This window comes from Carcharhinus amblyrhynchos, chromosome 9 (assembly GCF_965287045.1).
Source record: "Carcharhinus amblyrhynchos chromosome 9, sCarAmb.v2.hapA, whole genome shotgun sequence".
NCBI lineage: Eukaryota > Metazoa > Chordata > Chondrichthyes > Carcharhiniformes > Carcharhinidae > Carcharhinus > Carcharhinus amblyrhynchos.
In genome coordinates, this window is record NC_137332.1 from 73,756,340 (window position 1) to 73,777,665 (window position 21,326).

Here is a 21,326-nt window from a genome sequence, read left to right on the forward strand (position 1 = left end):
ATGGAGGATTTAAATTATTTATTAGAAAATGTCTCATGGCTGATACAGATTTTTTTTCTGTCTTTGCCAGCAGACTTACTCATTCTTTCGATAAGAACGTGGACAAAGCTTTCAACATCCTCTTGCAAGGACTGTTGGGCCTTTAGTGGGACTGGAAGATAGCCGTAGTGTTCTCTGTTGCATATGTGCATCTGAACCTCTAGAATGAAACAGAAAATAACAATTAATCAGTATTTGTTCTGTTAGAATGTGAAAGAACAATATAGAATTAATTTAGGAATATTAGATCACACGTTACTTGGGTAAACTCACAGTGAAACATATTGTGACAGGAGCAAAAACCAGTTTGCCAAGCAACATGGTTAATTCCCTTTATGGTGTGAATTCACTAGTAAGAAATACACACATGTAAATTGGTTTTCCAAGGTTTTTGCTTTAACACTAGCATGTAAGCTTATAATCCTGGCCTTGATAATTAAACTGCAGTCAGATAAAAGAACAAAATGCCTCCAGCTCTATTATCTTGTTGGAACCTTTACTTTAACAAAGAAAAATTGACCAAGATCCAGTTTTCAAGAACAAATTCAAAATATTTTTTAGACATTCATTATAATAAGTTATCCTTTACTTATTGTGGGATATTGATGAAGGGTAATCTTGTGATAGGTATACACAAATAGGAAAAATATAAGTATTAGGTAGAACTCATATATTAGGACATTGTACTTTAGAATTGAGAAAATGGTTACAGGCTAACTGGTAGCCATTTTTACCCAGAAATACATGGACAGTTTAATTACAAGCAGCTATGATTTTGAAAATAAGCATACACTGTGAAGGATTTACACAAACAAATCGGTAGAATTTATTTACATTTAGGATAGCATACTATAGAAATGAGGCACATATTCATGGATAGCCATTTTTAACCAGAAACCTTAAAACATAAACATGGGCAGCACAAGTTCACAACTCTGGTTCCAACAGATATTAAACGGATCTTACCTGTGCCACGCACATAGTAGCACCACAGCTTTTCTAGTTCTCTTTGCACTAAGGTGGCACGGTGGCACAGCGGTTAGCACTGCTGCCTTAAAGCACAGGGAGCCAGATTCAATTCTGGCCTTGGGTCACTATTTGTGTGGCGTTTGCACATTCCCCCCATGTCTGTGTGGGTTTCCTCCAAGTGCTCTGGTTTCCAACTACAGTCTAAAGATGTGCAGATTAGGTTGATTGGCCATGCTAAATTGTCCCTTCGTGTCAGAGACGTTAGCAGGGTAAATACGTGAGGTTACTGGGATGGGACCTGCGTGGGATTGTTGTCGATGCTGCTGGATGGGCCGAATGGCCTCATTCTGCACTATATGGATTCTATGGTTCTAAGAGAAAGGATTTTGGAAAAGATAAGGAAAAGCTCTAAATTCATGTCGAAAGAAACTTCAGGAGAATTTACGATGGTGTTGTTTCTCTTTTCTATTGGAAAGACATCAAGGGTGCGAATCTGATTGGGGCCAGTGCAGGAGCAGGGAGAGTGGGTTTAGTGCTGTTTTGGTCCTCATGTCTGATTCAACAGGCACCAGGAATCCTGGCTACAGCTAGCGGTCACGGAGAATTGCCCTCACTGCATCTGGAATTAATTCCCCCACAATAATCTCCCCTTCAATGTCAGTAAAACAAAGGAGATAGTCAGGAAGTGACAGTGATGAAGTGGAAATGGTCAAGAGCTTCAAGTTTCTAGGTGTCCAGATCATCAACAATCTGTCCTGGTCCCTCCACACTGATGCTATAGTTAAGAAAGCCCACCAATACCTCTACTTTCTCAGGAGACGAAAGAAATTTGGCATGACTGCTACAAATCGCACCAATATGTACAGATGCGTCATAGGAAGCATCCTTGCTAAATATATCACAGCTTGGTATGGCTCCTGCTCTGTCCAAGATCGCAAGAAACTACAAAAGATTGTGAATGTAGTCCATCTCGAAACCAGCCTCCCATCCATTGAGTCAATATATCCCGCTGCCTCGGAAAAGCCGCCAGCATAATTAAGGACATCACACACTCCAGAGATACTCTCTTCTACCTACTTATTTGGGAAAAATACACAAACTTTTGAAAACATGTAACAAGCGACTCAAGAAGAGCTTCTTCCCTGCTTCCATCAGATTTTTGAATGACTCTATCAAATATTAAGTTGATCTTTCCCTTCACCTTATCTGTAACTGAAACATTATATTCTACATCCAATCCTTTCCTTCTCCCTGGTGTACTCTATGAATGGGATGTTTTGTCTGTACAGCGCACAAGAAACAATACTTCTCGCTATATCCCAAGTCATGTGACAATGATAAATCAAATCAAATCAGTCAATATAATAACTGGGTTCTGTGGTTCTTACTGGTACATTAGCACATATGATGCTACCTTGCCAGTAAAACTGCAATCATATATAAGAAAGATGGGCCTCAAGTCTTATTATTTTGTTGGACGCTGTCCCTTGACTGTTAAGTGACCTCCTGTTTTTAGGAATAAATTTAAAATGACATCTCTTCGAAATTGAATGGGCACCCTCATCATAGATGGTGGTTCTCTCACCAAATATAGGATATTAATGAATCTATTATTGATCAAATGACCATCATGCATGTAACCAATAACCATACAACCCCAAAGTTCATCATGAATATCTCAACTCAATCTTACATCTTCAGATTTCTTCATTAACCTGGTCTGACCCCAGCGAATCTTGCATGTTTGGCAATGATGATAATATATCTTTAATATTTGATGAATATCCTTACTTTGAAATGCTCTTTCTGTAACAAGTCTAAACCTAGGATTCTCATATAGGAATAAGAACTAGCTATCTTCTTTTCGGGATTCATCTCATTTGCAATTTATGTATAACTGCTTCAATTGTATGGTTTCCTATTTTAATGAATTTGTGTGTGTTTAAAATGTACATCATCGCGGTAATAATCCTTCATTTGTAGGTCAAGCAGCGTTTACATCACATTATGTGTCCTTGGGTCTCGCTGCCTCTGACTAAGGTTGTCGGGGAACTAGTCTTTGAATAATCTTTAAATATTAATAAAAGTTGTAAGATATCACATTGTCCTTTCTTTTGGGAATTTTTCTATGGTGTGATTTATTTTGCAAGTTTTCTTTTCCTAAAAAATCTGTACAGACTCAAAACTTAATTTCTCCTATTTAATCTTCTGTATCAAAGATTCATGGAGTAGTCTCCTGTTCTCTTACAGTGGGGAAATATTTAGTGGGGATTCATCTAAGCTCTTATAATATCCAGGAAAATTATGATCTAGATAAAAAAAAATTATCAGGCAATCGGGAAGAAGGATATAATCTCGACAGATGGAGGTTGTTTAGACTCAGTGAATGCACTTATGTGTCCTCAAATCTGACTTCCTCTGGTTGAAGTTGAGGTGGGTTAATGAGGAGATAGGCCTTATCTCAAATAATCCCAAACTATGTCCAAAAGTGTGCAGGATAGGTGGATTGGCCAGGCTAAATTGGCCCTTACTGCCCAAAAAGATGTTCAGCTTAAGTATATTAGCCATGGTAAATACACAGGGTGATGGGGTTATGGGGACAGGGCAAGAGTGGGGAAGGGGAGGATTGGCCCAGGTAAGATGCTCTTTCAGAGAGTTGGTGCAGGGTCAATGGGCCAAATGTCCTCCTTTGCACTGTAGCAATTCTATCTAGCGATTCCATTCTATTCTAAATGGGCAAGGATTGCAATTAACCATGGTATCGTGCCCAAAACGGAATCTGAGTTTTTATACAGAATCTACATTCATATCTAAGCGTGTTTTTTTAGGTTAAGTATACAAGGAGTGTTTTGCTGACAGTGAGTGTCAGACCTTGATTCAAGGATCCACAACAACAAATCCAATAGAGCTTACATGACAATTTCCCTCAATTCACCACTTGAATCGCGGGAGTGAGTGAGTGAATGAGTGTGTGTGTGTTTGTGTGTGTGTGAGAAAGTGAGTGAGTATGTGTGAGAGAGAGTGTGTGTGTCAGAGAATGATTGCATATGAATGATTGTGTGCATGAGAGAGTGAGTGTGAATGTGAGAGAAAGTGAATGTGCCTGTGTGTGGGTGTGTGTGTGGTTCACTGCAATCCTTGGGTTCTCTCACATCCTCATCCTCACTCCCAGACACAACAGACACTCAACTCAACTCAACAGGAGTGAAGATAGGTGGTTGACACCCTGACACTGAAATGAGCTGGTCATACTACTCTTGTCCTTTCAGCCTCCCATACATCAACTCTAATTGTCATCTTTGTTCATTACTTAATTTAAAAAAAATCAAATTGACTTTTTTTGCTCAGCAAGTTGTTTCTTTATTTCATAGCTGCACGTTTTAAAAATTTATGTTTAATGTTGTGCAAAACCTTATCTGTTCCTTGAGTGGGAAAAAATTGAAACGTGGGTCCTCATACAAATTGGATGAATGGAATAGCGATCAGCGAAACTCCAGGCAGGAACAACATTATCCCCAACAGCAAGCTCCTCGGCCTTTTGATTAAGATCAAGCACAGGATCAAGTCCAAAATCAGTGTGATGCCTGTTCTTGTCAGCTTGGATCCAGTATGTCCCCTTTGTGGGGAAAATGAATTGGATTCAATTCAAATTTGAATTGGTTTTTGAACCAAGGGGATGGATGAAGGGCTTGTCCTGTCCACTCTATGCATTGGCTTTGTAACTCTGAGAAAGGACAGTGTCCCCAAGAGGGAAAAACAGAAACCAGATAAAACGATCAGGGCCAGAATTCTCTCATCCCACCCACCATTGGAATTCTAGCAATCAGGGGGCGGCCCATGTAATGGCCTACTGAAGTCAGGCAGGAATCTCTGGTTTTCAGGCGAGTGCGGCCGGAGAATCCCACCCCAGAAGTTGGACCAGCAATAAAACTCAGGGTCCTGAGGATCATAACATACAGGGTTGGCTACCTGACACCCAGCCAGGGCCTCTAGAATTCCCGCATGCCCTGGAAATCCTGTCTACTGAAGCTTTCTTTGAAACAAGAGCTAATTACATTATTATGGACTCCAGAATTATAAATCTTAAGTGGGTAGATTTGGGAAGCCCAGTATGTAACATACTGTTGGGGGGATTCGCATGCATTCAATACACAGACAATTGAATGCTGAAACATATACAGGGTCACAGTTATTCAAGGGGCAGGATTAGTACCAGTCTAAACCTGTCCTCTCATTACGAGATGTACCAAGCAAAAACTCTACTTCAAAATTTCAACCATGCATGAGTACTGACCAGGATGTTGTTACTACCTTGTGGCAATAAAATTACACTTGATACAAGCTGCCACCCCCCAGCCGCTGCTGCCGCTTCGCCCCCCCGCCCCCCCATACAAGCAATGGCAAATTTAGGATCATAAAGTGAAATTGGATCTTCTTAACTTTATTAAAGAATTAGAACCATAGAGTCATCACAGGACAAAGAGAGGCCAATCAATCTGAACTGACTCTCCAAAAAGAGCATCTTACCCAGGCTCACAGCCTCAAACCCCGCAACCCCGCGCATTTATCATCTTTTGATATTAAAGTTAAAGTTTATTTATATGTCACAAGTAAGGCTTACATTAACACTGCAATGAAGTTACTATGAAATTCCCCGAGTCACCACACTCCAGCGCCTGTTTGGGTCAATGCACCTAACCAGCATGTCTTTCAGGCTGTAGGAGGAAACTGGAGCACCCGCATACTAAAGAGCAATTTAGCATGGCCAATCCAGCTAATCCACATATCCTTGGATTGTGGGAAAAAACCAGAGCAGCTGGAGAAAACCCATGCAGACATGGGGAGAACTTGCAGACTCCACACAGTGACCCAAGATCGGAATTGAATCCGGGTACCCTTGTTGGAAGAACAAGGGACAGGATTATCTGTCTCACCCGCAGAAAAATTTCTGGTGGCGGAGACAGCTTGCCATCGGCCAGATCTTCTGCGGGTGGTGGGAGGGAGGGGGGAAAGAGATGAGTCTTCGGCGGGACTGGAAGATCCCATTGGCAAGAAGGGCCAGAATATCCCACCCAAGGGATTCTAGTCAAAATGCCATCTCCAACTAATTCATTCACCAGGTGGGGGATGGAGGCTAGCGATTGATTATAGGGCTCATTAAAATTACAGCCCTGCATAATACACAGCAGCAGAATTCCATGGCCCTGCGATCCATTATCAGGAGAGAACATTATGCTGCAATGACCTTGTTAATGGCTTTTTCTCAGAACTGATTAAAGACACTGATTGGAACAAAGCAGCTATGACTTGCACCAGATAGCTCCCGGTATTGCCGGATTTCAAAATAGCTCTATCGTTTTTTTCTGCCCTGACGTGAATATTTCAAAGGACGCTAAAAATGTTAACACTGAGATATCTGATATTTCCATGTCATATGCTAACCTCAGGAACAACTAGAATCCCTTTTCTTACTTTTGCTGGTTTTCTGATAAACATTAAATAAAATCTCAGTTGGTGTGCAGAGAGGCAGACTTTCTTGGATTGCAAAGAACAGGAAAGAGTGGCAGACTGAGATGGATCGTAAGGAAAAACTAGCCACAGTGCAAGATCCTAAAACCTTGAAGAATTTACAGTTCACTTTGAGGCGTTGCAAGGTTTTTCACACCAGATTTTGGTAAATTCTCGCAGGACCTCCATATGCGAGGGTCCCCAGACAATAACCTGGAGCTGTAACAATTATTCAGAGAAATGAGGAAAGCCATGACCTTGAATAGTGAGACACACCTTAATGCTCACATTGGGATATAACCAAAAATAGCAGTTGCTATGTTTTACAATGGAAAGAAGCATTTCACCTGTCCAATTTCACTCTTACAATTTCAGTAATATTGAAATAATATTACTGAATAACATTGAGTACTATTCATAGAAAGAGCGAGTTATGACTATGGTAGTTCAATGTCTTATTACAACAAGGGCACTGCAGCGGATTGACCCTACTACAATCTATACTGTGATTCTTTATTTAAGCTCAGTGCTCAAGATGGCTTCTGATGAGACAAAAGCAACAAAAATTTGATATGATAAATGGGCATCATTTTTGAACAATCCTACACTGAATTTTAAGTTCCTGCCACCACTTAGGTAGTTTGTCCATCTTCCTGTTCTGGAAGGCAATGCTAGCGAGGAGCAAATTAAAACCAATGCCTATCAGACCCACCTACAGAATACTATCAGTTGGTTCAAAGCGATTGGTTTTCAATGTCAACAATTTCGATTCAATAGGTGCATCCCAGCAATTGTCAGCTTGGATGGGGACTAGTGGGAACCTTGAGGCCCCTATTCCGTTATTCCAGAAGAATTACTATCCATACACTTTGAGCAAAAAATAAGATTATGTAGCAGCGGCACTTAAAATTTATTTATTAGTCTTACAAGTAGGCATATTTACACTGAAGCTACTGTGAAATCCCTTGCTCACCAACTCCGGGTCTGTTCGTGTACACTGAGGGAGGATTTAGCATGGCTAATGCACCCAACCAGCACAGCTTTCAGACTGTGGGAGGAAACTGAAGCACCTGAAGGAAACAAGTAATATAGGGAGCTGTACATTATCATTATCCTTCTTATAGAATCATAGAATAGAATCATAGAACCCTACCATGCAGAGGTGGCCATTTGGCTCATCGAGTCTGCACCGACCACAATCCCACCCAGACCCTATCCCCACAACCCCATTCATTTACCAAAACGAGTCCCCATGTTATTAAGGGGCAATTTAGCATGGCCAATCCACCTAACCTGCACATCTTTGGACTGTGGGAAGATACCGGACCATCCAGAGGAAACTTACATAGACACGGGGAGAACATGCAAACTCCACACAGACAGTGACCCAGGACGGGAATCAAGCCCAGGTCCCTGGCACAGTCTGTCCACATATTCCTGAGCCAAGTATGTCCATATATTTTATTCCATCAAAGAGTGGCTTCACCAGTTGGCGGTGAAGTGGTTCTTTGCTGGCTGCTTGTCTCTTTGCATCTCAGCCACAATATACATCAAAACCCTGGAGATGTTCTCATACTTGGTTTCCTGGGAACACCTTCCAGCTGTGGCTGTGCCAAGCAATTGCTGTCCCAAAGCCTCAGAGTTTCCTTGTCATCTATAGTAAGAGACCTATCTTTAGTCTCAGAAGTAGATATAGAGGACAGCTTGCTCTATGCTCTGGTCTTTGCATATTCAACCCAGTGCCACATAAGAGGGTTACTCATCACCAGCAGAAACATCATGTGTTGTCCTGAACACAAATATTTTATGGAAAGCCCGGAATAGGTATAAATATACTGTATATATTTAAACAAATTTGATATACTGGGAAAAGATCAAGTAAAGAGATATTACTTACAGCTATAAATCTAATTACTTAACCCTGCCTGGAAGTGAATGAGAGACAAGGAATGTTCTTATATTTGTAAATAAACAGATTGTGAATGCTGTTCATATACACAATGTTACTTAAAATTACCTCTTGCCATACATAGGAACTAGAGACCAATAGTTTAACAAATTGAACTAAGTTGTTGTCAAATTCATGGTACGACATGCTGAATGAATATAAGATTTAAAGGTTATACTGTCATCGGCTTTGGGCACAGGCAATACTCAAAACCAGAGTATTTCTAAGCTTCAATAACTTGTGCACAAGTGAGACCACAATGCAGCACAAAGCATTGCAAGGTGTTCTGTTGATACATACAAACAATTTAGCAGTTATAGTTAATTACAACAAATAAGAAATGGGTAATTCTCTAATCCTTCAATTGCAAATAGTTCCACCAATCATAGCATAGTCTTTTGCTCTTTCTTATCCAATAGAAAACTATCTCCTGCTAATCCTTCATTAGCATAATATGTCCCCATATCTTGCCCTTTGGATTTTGTTATAGAAATGTCTTATTTTCCATCCTCTGGTGAAGACTGGGAATGAGATGTTTATGGGGCTTACACAGGGTGAAGTTTACAGTTTATCCTGAAGATACAAGCATTGGCTTCAATGAAGGCCCTGTATGCTGATGAGCATTTTTCATTACTTGACAAGAGTTTTCTTTTGACAATTATGGAACTTTAATTTTCACAATTGTTGTAATCTAACTTCCACAATACTGATTAAATCTCTAAAAATATTTTATAACAATTAGCAGGAGTAAGATGCACAAGCAAATCAAATCAGCAAAAATACAAATCAAATGAGGTTATATTATTATTACAGAAGTGTTGTCAGGCCTCATTCTTGCCACGAAATACTGGAAAATGTTATTCTCATTCGTTTGCTTGCCATGAGTGACAGAGAAGCTATTGAGAGGTATTGAGATTTTATTTAACATGGAAAAAGTTAAGGAAATGTGGCTTGTTTTCAAGGTAGATTTGGAGGCCTAAGAGAAGGCCTCATTGCAGAAAACTTTGACCAAGATTTGGAAATGTGCGCTTAAAGGCTCCAATTTTCAAGCACTAGAAAGTTGAGGAGCGTGTTCATGGTTCAAAAAGAGGCCATTTGGCCCATCACATTTGTGTTGGTGATTTGCTGGAAGCAATCCAAACCTAATCTTCCTGCTCTCCTTGCTGACCTCTACAATTTTATCAATTTTTAAAACTTTAAAATTTTTTTAAAATTTAAAATTTAATCTGACCTTTAAAAATTGAATGGTTTTGCCTCAACCACTGCCTGTGACAAAGCATTTCATGCTCCAATGATTCTCTGTAAAGACATGTTTCCTAAGTTCACAACTCACTCTCAGGAATGATATTAAACTAGATGAGCCTCTCGTCATTGATTCTCCACAGACAGGTTATTCTCTCTCACCAGGCACTGACCCCAGCCAAAAGGGAGGTGGGGGTATTGTCACTGGGCTAGTACTCCAGAGGGTAATGCTCCGAGGAACTGGCTTCGAATCCCACCAATGCAGATAGTGGAGTTTGAAAGTTGAAAGTCTGGTAGCTGCAGCAGCGTCCACACCTGTAGTGGACAATGCTGAGGTTACAGCTCCAGGGAGAGGGTGCCTCAGTGGCAGGGCTCCCTCCAACACAGGTGAGACAAGTTAGGGGGACACCAGTGGCCCTGCTGATAAGGGTGGGGATGGGGTAGATTGTGGTGCATTGGTGGTGCCATTGCCATGTGGGATGCTCCACATGCCACAGAGTGCCCAGAAAGATACACTGGAAAGCTCCCAGGGTTTATCCAGCAATGTGGCAGTGGGCCATACTGACATTGGAAAAATTCCCTTAAGGGGTTCACTAACAATAAGGCTGGTTCGAGGGGAGAGATCAGGCTACCTTCCAGACCCCACTTAACTGACCCTCTGAAGTGGCCTAAAAAGCCACTTAGTTCATGGATATTTAGCGATTGGAGTGCAATTAGAAAATGCTATTTAGTTCTCTATATATATTGCAGCAACTGAGCTTGTTAGTCCTTTAAAGACATAGGGTGCAATCTTACGAGAAAGGTAATAAGTACCGAACTTGCTAATCAGATTGAAGTGCATATACATATATTCAAATACATATATATTGACACCTCACCATTTTGGAAGCAATCCTGTTCACACCCAGACAAAGTATCTGGTAAGATGGGATCCGTGTGTGAAAATGAGCACATTTCTGATTTTTTTCCTTCTCATGTGACCTTATAACCTCACCACGCTGACTGACAGGCAGTGCGAGGTCGTAATAACGCACTCATAGTGTACCTGATCTCCCAGATAACTGTGTTCATTAGTGAGTTTTGGCCTGGATCTTTCTGGGGAATATTAATTTTCTAGGGAAAATGTGTGGCGCTCTTCCCCCCCAACAAATTAAGGCAGTACGATGGCACAGTGGTTAGCACTGCTGCCTCACAGCTCCAGGGACCTGGGTTCAATTCCAGCCTCAGGTCACAGTCTGTGTGGAGTTTGTAGGTTCTCCCCGTGTGTGCATGGGTTTCCTGTAGGTGCTCTGGTTTCCTCCCACAGACCAAAGGTAGGTGGGTTAGGTGGATTAGCCATGCTAAATTCTCCCTTAGTGTTAGTGGGATTAGTAGAATAAATATGTGGGGTTATGGGGATCGGTTGTTGGTGCCAGCTTGATGAGCTGAATGGCTTCCTTCTGCACCATAGAAACTGCAGTCTGCACTCAGAATGGGAGCATTCCCAGCTCCCAGATTGGGAGCATTCCCCAGTTTAAACTAGGCAGGAAACCTCCTAACTGCAATCACATCCCATAAAAAGTCTTTAATTCTTAATTTCAAACAGATGGTAAAAATAAGGTGCATTAAAAAGATTGCAATCTGAGTGTAAGCAGCTGTGACAGGATGAATTTGATGCCATGGCTGGCACATTGGATTGCCAAGGATAATTTCAAACCAAAGTTAAAGTTTATTTATTAGTCACAAGTAGGCTTACATTAACACTGCAATGAAATTTCTGTGAATGTCTGTTCCACAAACAACCCTTTAACATATGGCTGTGCAAAATTAATTTTTAATAATCACCATCTGGAATGACATTGAAATCTGAAAAGATTTAAAATGGGAAAAAAATCATCTCAAACTAGAAGCTGGAGAAAAATTTTGACCACAAGTTCTCCACCTCTGGGGTTTTCCTCATGTGGTGTTCTTGGTGTGTTGTGGACTTAATGGTTGATTGCTACCAGTCATCAACAGCAACACAAAAGATTGTGCAGGAGGAGGGCAACATCATCACACTATCACGATAGATAGTGAACTCTATGGTCTTTTTCACCTAGCAGGTCCTATGTCCCTATATGTCTCGTACATTAGTGCGGCAGCACCATCTAGTGGCTGCAGTCTTAATTTTAAAATAACATCAAGCAAGAGTAGAAGCGATTAAGATATATGCAGACTAAACTGGAGTAAATACCTCAGAATTATCACTTTTTACCTATTGTCAGGGGACAGAAAACCCCTTCTAAAAAAATTCTGCACTAACTCATTCAATCATTCAGCTGCAGGAGGCAGAGTTTAAATATACTTACTTAATAGGGCAGCACAGTGGCACAGTGGTTAGCACTGCTGTCTCACAGCGCCAGGACCCAGATTCAATTTTGGTCTCGGGTGACTGTGTGGAGTTTGCACATCCTCCCATATCTACGTGGGTTTTCTCCTGCTGCTCCAGTTTCTTCCCACAATCTAAAGATGCCCGGATTAGGTTGCTCATGTTAAATTGCCTCTTAGTATCAGGGAAATTAGCGGGATAAATACGTGGGGACAGGGTCAGGATGGAATTGTTGTCGGTGCAGGCTCAATGGGCCAAATGGCCTCTTTCTGCAATGTAGGAATTCCATGATATTTGTAAAAGAGCATGAAATTATTCCTACCAGTCTGTACAACTAGATTCCTTCAAAGGTCATTAGACGAGATATTAACATTCCCTTGGGAACATTCCCTTGGGAACATTCCCTTGGGATCACTCCATGACACTCTGTTTGGTAGCTCAATTTACTGTTTACATCATTATCAATTTAGAATTGATAATTTGATAATATTAAGTGGAATTTAGAATAATTTTGTTCATCCAAACTCAGGGATCAAATGTAAACATCAGTAAGAAATCTTTGTATATTCCTCTCCTCTACTGACTTCTTTCATTAAGGTTTTAATCTTTGTCATTACCATCATCAGTAACATCATTTTCGGGGGGAAGGTTGACAGTTTAAAGTTTTAAAAAGTAAAAGTTTATTTATTAGTGTTACAAGTAGGCTTACGTTAACACTGCAATGAAGTAAAAAATCTCCTAGACGCCACACTCCAGTGCCTGTTCGGGTAAACTGAGGGAGAATTAGTATAGTCAATGTACCTAACCAGAACAACTTTTAGACTGTGGGAGGAAACCAGAGCACCCGGAGGAAATCCATGCAGACATAGGGAGGACATGCAGACTCTGCATAGATAGTGACTCAAACCAGGAATCAAACCCGGATCCCTGGCACTGTGAGGCAGCAGTGCTAACCAGGAATTTAAAAATAAAGATCAAACAAAAATGTATTTACTTCTTTCATTGTGAGACAACAGCACAATGTTAGTCAATAACAATGACTGTGATATGCTGATGAGCACAGTTAAAACTCAATATTTCACTGGTCCAACTGCAGTTTTCTACACCTGCCTTATCCCCTAGCAGTGGGTTTTGTACTTTTGCATCTCTTGTTCCATGATTTTAGCAAACTGAATTTGTCATAATTCATACTTCTAGGCAAAATACCATAGAAAGGTAAAATGTTTTGCATTTATATAGCACCTTTCACAATCTTGGGACATGTTAAAACACCTTACAGTCAATGAAGGAACATAAGAACATAAGAAATAAGAACATAAGAAATAAGGGCAGGAGTAGGCCATCTAGCCCCTCGAGCCTGCCCCGCCATTCAATAGGATCATGGCTGATCTGTCGTGTCTCAGTTCCACCTTCCCACCCTCTCCCCATAACCCTTAATCCCCTTGCCTATCAAAAACCTATCAAACCACGTCTTAAATATATTTAGTGAGGCAGCCTCCACCACTTCAACGGGCAGAGAATTCCAGAGATTCACCACCCTTTGAATGAAGAAGTTCCTCCTCAACTCCGTTCTAAACCACCCTCCCTTTATCTTGAGGCTGTGCCCTCTAGTCCTACTGTCCTTTCTGAGCGGGAAGAGCCTCTCCACCTCTATCCTATCCATCCCATTCATCATCTTATACGTTTCAATGAGATCTCCCCTCATTCTTCTAAACACTAACGAGTACAAGCCTAGTTTATTCAGCCTCTCCTCATAGTTCAATATGAAAGAATATTGAAATGTAGTAACATTGTAATACAGGAAAATATATTTGACCGGATGGCTGGTTTGTGATGCAGAGTGATGCCAACAGCGTGGGCTCAATTCCCTTACTGGCTGAGATTGTTCATGAAGGCGCTGCCTTCTCAACATTGTCCCTTGCCTGAGGTGCACTGACCCTCAGGTTAAATCATCACCAGTCAACTCTCCCCCTCAAAAGGGATGAGTAGTGTATAGTCACCTGTGATTATGGTGACTTTACCTTTACCTACAGAAAAATGTAGCAGCAACTCACACACAAACAAAATCATCGGAGGGTGTTCTTGATAACGTTGGTTGAGGTATCAGGAAGAAACTTCAACCTACAGCCCAACTGATCAAATTCCCTGGTGACCAACAAGTGTAAGATAAGTAGTTTGGACCATGCTGGGAGTTTAACCATGCTTACTATCCTTGAGGCTTGCAGGCAGGTGCTCAGAAAAGACAGAAACACTATTTGAAATGGCACGATTTGTAATTAGTATTGTGTGTGAACCATTCATCCACATCCATTCTATTCGAGCATGAGGAAAAGTGCTGGCAGCCAGCTAGGCATTCATCACAGTTATTCCTGAGGGAATAGAATCACAGAATCCCTCATAGAGTCATAGAGTCTTACAGCATGGAAACAGGCCCTTCGGCCCAACTTGTCCATGTTGCCCCTTCTTTTAACCCCTAAGCTAGTCCCAATTGCCTGCGTTTGGCCCATGTCCCTCTTTACCCATCTTACCCATGTAACTGCCCAAATGCTTTTTAAAAGACAAAATTGTACCCATCTCTATTACTACCTCTGGCAGCTTGTTCCAGATACTCACCACCCTCTGTGTGAAAAAATTGCCCCTCTGGATCCTTTTGTATCTCTCCCCTCTCACCTTAAACCTATGCCTTCTAGTTTTAGACTCCATACCTTTGGGAAAAGATATTGACTATTTAGCTCATCTATGCCCCTCATTACTTTATAGACCTCTATGAGATCACCCCTAAGCCTCCTACACTCCAGAGGAAATGTACCAATCTATCCCATCTCTCCTTATAATTCAAACCATCAAGTTCTGGTAGCATCCTAGTAAATCTTTTCTGCATTCTTTCTAGTTCAATAACGTCCTTTCTATAATAGGGTGACCAGAACTGTACACATTGTTCCAAGTGTGGCCTTACCGATGTCTTGTACAACTTCAACAAGACATATGAACTCCTGTATTCAATGTCCTAATTACAACTTAAACAAGATGTACAAACTCCTGTATTCAATGTTCTGACTAATTATAACTCCAGCAAGACATACCAATTCCTGTTCTAACCAATCCCTAGAGTGAAGAAGGAGATCGTTCGGCCCATCACTCAGACCCTGTCCCCGTAACCCCACATATTTACCCCACTAATTCCCCTAACCTATACATCCTGGAACACTAAGGGACAATTTACCATCGTCAATGCACTTAACAGAAAGGACCTTCAAAACCAGTGGCCCCAGTCCACATGAAAATCTTTGGGATTGGCCTCAGCTGGTCCCTGGGATGATAATGGAGAAAACAGGGCCATCTGTGGTTTATATGGTCCAAAATTGTCAGGAAACATCTAGACCATCTCAGGAGTATGGAGTCCGTGCCAGTGCAAGCTTCATTATCACTGCCAGCACCGAGCCATAACAGGAATTCAACATCATGCCTGAGTCTCCAGGTGATGAGGACACGGATTCCAAAATGGAAGCAGAAGAGACTGGCGCCCCTACTAAAGCGAGATCTCAAGAAGGACCAGTGTCAGTGGCTTTACAACGCAAGCGAAGGTCTCCAGTCCAGTTCACACACCCTGACGGGCTCCCTACTCCTGAGATAGTGCACATGACAAAACAAGTAGTGGTGAGGCCAAAGAGGGTGTCATCAGCATACATGTTGCATTTGCGGATGATATCGTGAAGGGTTGTTTTTTATTTAATGAGTGAGGAGATGACGGTGGATTGGAAGGGGAAGGACCCATAACAGAAAAGAAAGAATCATTATCAACATCTGCTAATGCAGGACCAGAAAGGGAAGTTGGATGGTCAGCAGTTTGCTAGGAATAGGGCTGAGGGAGCAGGAGGTGAGTTTCAGATGAGTGTGAAAGGGACAAGAGGAGAGAGGGAAGCGAAAATGGAGGAACTTGTGTGTTCGGGACTAGGTCAGGGGAGAATCTTAAAGGGACTAGGGGAATGGGAGGAAGTAGGGGATGCCACCCCATAGATAGTCTGAGTCTTTCCTTGCTTTTGGAGATGAGAGTGGAGAGGACAGGGGAGAGAAGTTTGAGAACATAATTTGTAATGGAGGAAAGAATCCAGGTGATCTTTGCATTGCACAAGGATCCTGGTCTGCTGAGCAGTTCTAGAAGAACCATCCAATTTTGGACGGTATAAACCACAGATGGCCCTGTTTTCTCCATTATCATACCAGGAGCCAACTGAGGACAATCCTGAAGTTTTTCATGTGGACTGGGCCACTGGTTTTGAAGGTCCTTTCTGTTAAGTGCATTGACGATGGTAAATTGCCCCTTAGTGTTCCAGGTAAGGGAACAAGGATGAGGGTCACTGGTTAGGATGAGAAAGAATATTGGTGGTAGGACATTTAAGATGGAGGTGAGGGAGGGTGGGGGGAGGGGGATTGTGTGAGGTAGGGGAGGGGGGCAGAAATTGTGCAGACTAGTGGCTGTCATGGTTAATGGCAGGCCAAAGGCAAGATAGGTGTAAAATTGAAAATGGTTTAGAAGAGGTGAACAAAGTGACCTTTCCTTGATCATTACGTGGCATTATTATGATGTTATTTTTAAGCCATGAATGAAACATTACAATTGATCTGTTATGGATTAGCATAAAGAAATGCATTGCACAAAAGTAATTGATCATCTGTTTGCAGTTATCAGGTACTGTGCCCCTCTGTGATAATTTTTTTGTCAGAGCTTAAGTATAACCAGCATGATTGTAGTGAGTGAATTCATAATGACCTCTGATTGTTGCCATATTATAGGCCTATCCCTAGGGAGTGTAATGACTTTTATTGCAACCCCTTCACAAACTAATGAATTGCTGCCTTCGGCAATGGATTAATGACTTTACTTCTTGGGTACTTACTGGGTGTATCATTGCAAAGTGGTGATCAGCTTGTACATTGTAAATGTTGTTCAGTCTATGGGAGTCTTCCAAAGTAATAAGAAACTTACAAACACATGCAATGGATCTAAACATAGGACCACAGCTAATATTTTGCAACCCCAAATGTCAAAAGGAAAAATTGACACACAAATCCAAGGTATTGAATGTCACTGTGTCCAATAGGATAGGGATGATCCCAGATACCCCAGCTCAGTTATCCACCATATCTACCAACAAGAACATACTGTGATCCATAAATATGTAGGCATCATTCAATTGCAATCCCTTAAGGGTTACAAGCATATTGGCACAGTGTACACCCTGCACACAAAAATATCCAGGAGCTTAAAGAGAGGTACAGAATGAAAAGTCAAGGAAGTTATGCTAAACCTTTATACGGTGCAGGTGAGGCCCCAACTGGACTACTGTGGCTGAATAGCAGCACCACATTTTAGGAAGGAGATCAAGGCCTTGAAGAAGGTGCAGAGTCGATTTACAAGGCTGGTAGCAAGTAAGACAGTTTGCGATTATGTAGAGAGATTAGAGGAACTGCAGTTATTCTCTTTAGGACAAAAAAAAGGTTAAAGGGAGATTTTGTGTTCAAAATTATGAAATGTTTCGATAAGAGTAAACTAAAAAAGACACGGTTTCCAGAGGCAGAAAGGGTGCATGTCCAGAGGGCACATATTTAAAGTGACTGGCAAAAGGATGAGACAGCACTTGGAAACATTTTCTTACATGGTGAGTTATGATCTGGAATGCATTGCCTGAAATGTGGCAGAAGATGATTCAACAACGTCCTTCAAAAGGGAACTGGCTGAATACTTGACAGGATAAGATTTACAGGACTATGGAGAAAGAACCCAAGAGTGAGACTAATTGGATAACTCTAGCAAAGAGCCAGAACATGCACAATGGGCTGAATGGTCTCCTGGGCAGTATCATCCTATGCTTCTATATATAGGGTGGGATTTTCTGGCTGTGCTTTGACCCAAGACTGGAAAACCCCACCCAAGGTCAACAGACCTTTGCGTGGTTCTGTCCCACACGCTACAATTCCCATGGCAGGTGGAATGGGAAAATTCTGCCCATAATGTTGATAACATATATAGTGACTTAATAGGTCTACATACATCCGCAAAGTTAGAGGGAGAATAGAGGAAAGGGCACATTTAAGATATCTTTATAATAGTCACGTTATAGTCAGCATTTACTCACTGAGAAGCATGAATAATCTGTATACCTTCAAGACATTTTAAGTAAATATATACAAATGCCCTTCCCCACAAGAAGTCACATCTTGAAGGCAAAATATTTAAGTCTAATTTTCCAGTATCAATGGAATGATTCTTTGAATAAGATAAACAAGGGGTTCTTTAACAGCAACAGTTTTTGCACAAAATAGCTATTTCTAAAACAGCATATTATATAAAAAAATTAACAACTAACCCTTTATAGAAGGTGACACAAATTAATTATGCATTAATTGAATCAGAACATAAGAACTCGCAACAGGAGGAGCCTGCTCTATCGTGGCTGATCTCCTTTCCATCCCAACTCCACTTTCCTGCCCGGTTCTCCAGAACCTTTCAACCCATTATTAATTAAAAACTATCTAACTCCTCAAATTTACACAATGTTCTGGCATCCATCACACTATGGGGCAGCGAATTCCACAGATTCAACACTCTTTGAGAAAAGTCGTTTTTCATTTCTGTTTTAAATCTGCTGCCCCTTTCCCTAAAACTATGACCTCTTGTTCTAGATTGCCCCACAAGAGGAAACATCCTTGCTATGTCTACTTTGTCAATCCTCTTTGTCATTTCATATATCTCAATTAGATCATCACTCATTCTTCTAAACTCCAGAGAAGTTAGGCCTAAATTTTTCAATCTCTCTTCATAAAACATACCTGTCATCTCTGGAATCAATCTAGTGAATCTCCTCTGAACTGCCTCCAACATTCCACAAGGGGACCAAAACTGTACATAATACTCCAGGTGCAATCTCACTTACGGCTTGAACAGCTGCAGCAATATTTACATACTTTTATATTCTATTTCTTTAGCTATAAATGCAAGGTTTACATTTGCCTTCCTAATTACCTGCTGTGCCTGTGTATCAATTTGCTGTGACTCTTGCACCTGACACGAGGACACCTAGATCTCTCTGCACTGAAGCACTCCGAAGTTTCTCTCCATTTAGATAATAAATTGTTTTTCTGTTTTTCTGACTGAATTGGCTAACTTCACACTTATCCATGTTAAACTCCATCTGTCACATTTTGGCCCATTAACCTAACTTATCCATATCCATTTGTAAACTTCTTAATTCTTTATTGCAACTTACTATTCCACCTATTTTAGTGTCACCTGCAAATTTTGCTACAGTACCTTCTAACCCTGCATTTAAGTCATTAATATAGATTGTAAATAGTTAGGGCCCAAGGACCAAACACTAAAGCACCACACTATTTATGTCTTGCCAACCAGAAAACAACCCATCCACCCTGACTCTCTGCTTTCTGTCGGTTAGCCAGTCCGCTATCCAAACTAAATCGATAACCCTTAATCTCATGTGATCTTTCCTTGTTATATATTTAAAAGGATTGCAGGTTGCTTTAAGAGCTCAACACTTGATTTGTTGGTTATGCCATTAAGGTATTTGCACAGTGTGCTGTTTTATTTTCAGTTGGTACTGCGTACAGACAAGACCTCCTAAAATAAAGTTGCTGTTGTTAGCTTGAATTTATTGGTGCAAACCATGTCTTTTTTGTGTAAACCTCACAACTCCTAACATAGTTAGAACTTTACAATTGTGTATTAACCTTTTGTGCAACAACTTATCAAATGCGTTCTAGAAGGCCAGATATAATGTATCTGCAGATTCCCCTTATCTATTTTGCTTGTTACATCTTCAAAGAACATAGCAATTTACAACACAGAGAAAGGCTATTCATCTCACTGAATAAAAAATATCAATCCAGCCTAACCCCATTTTCCAGTTCTTGGTTACGCTACTTTGACCAGGACTTTCTGGCCCAGTTGCAACCGATCCACCACAGGGGATGAGAATCATAGAATCATGGAATCCCTACAGTGCAGAAGAGGCCATCTGGCCCATCATTCTGCACTGAATCTCTGACAGAGGTCTTACCCAGGCCCACTCTCCCACTCTAACACATTTAACATGGCTAATCCATTTACCTACACATCTTGGGATGCTAAGGGGCAATTTAGCATGGCCAATCCAACTAACCTGCGTATCTTTGGAGTGTGGGAGGAAACTGCAGCACCCGTAGGAAACAGACATAGACGTGTACGGGGAGAACATGCAGACTTCGCACAGACAGTCACTGAGGTCAAAGTCAAATCCAGGTCCCTGGAACTGTGATGCAGAAGTGCTAACCAGTGTGCAACTCTGCCGCCCACAAGGTGGCACAGCGAAACATCCTTCACTTTCGGCAGCTCCAGACAATTTGAGCAGTAGATCACCTGCACAGTTTTATCTTTTGAGTGGCGGAGACAGGCAGTTCAGCTTTATGCAATGATACCAATGGCAAGCACAAACCCTCACAATTCTTACAATTTGCTGTGCATAAACTCCCCAATCCAGACAATACACAGCATAATACTCCGCAGTTCAGGCAATAGACAGCACTAACACTCCCCAGTTCAGACTGTACACAGCATTAACACTCCCCAATTCAGACAATATACAGCACTAACACACCCCAATTCAGACTGTACACAACACTAACACACCCCAGTTCAGACAATACACAGAACTAACATCCCCCAATTCAGAAAATACACAGCATTAACACTCCCCAGTTCAGACAGTACACAGCACAAACACTCTCCAGTTCAGGCAATACACAGCATTAACACACCCCAGTTCAGACAATACACAGCACTAACACTCCCCAGTTCAGACAACACATAGCACTAACACACCCCAGTTCAGACTGTACACAACACTAACACACCCCAATTCAGACAATACACAGCATTAACACACCCCAGTTCAGACAATACACAGTATTAACATTCCCCAATTCAGAAAATACACAGCATTAACACTCCCCAGTTCAGACAGTACACAGCACAAACACTCTCCAATTCAGAAAATACACAGCACAAACACACCCCAGTTCAGACAATACACAGCCTTAACACTCCCCAATTCAAACACACAGCACTAACACTCCCCAGTTCAGACAATACACAGCACTAACACTCCCCAGTTCAGACAATACACAGCACTAACACTCCCCAGTTCAGACAATACACAGCACTAACATTCCCCAATTCAAACAATACACAACACTAACACACCCCAGTTCAGACAATAC

At 41.3% G+C, this 21,326-nt stretch overlaps 1 protein-coding gene across 1 annotated transcript in view; it reads right to left on the reverse strand.

Annotated features, from left to right (window-relative positions):
• The window catches only part of LOC145348417 (procollagen galactosyltransferase 2-like), a 175,606-nt gene that overhangs the window by 24,551 nt on the left and 129,729 nt on the right, over positions 1-21,326 (reverse strand). The window contains exon 6 of the mRNA XM_080196630.1: positions 80-199. Coding sequence (XP_080052756.1) covers positions 80-199 — 120 coding nt within the window. The remainder of the gene's footprint in view (positions 1-79; positions 200-21,326) is intronic.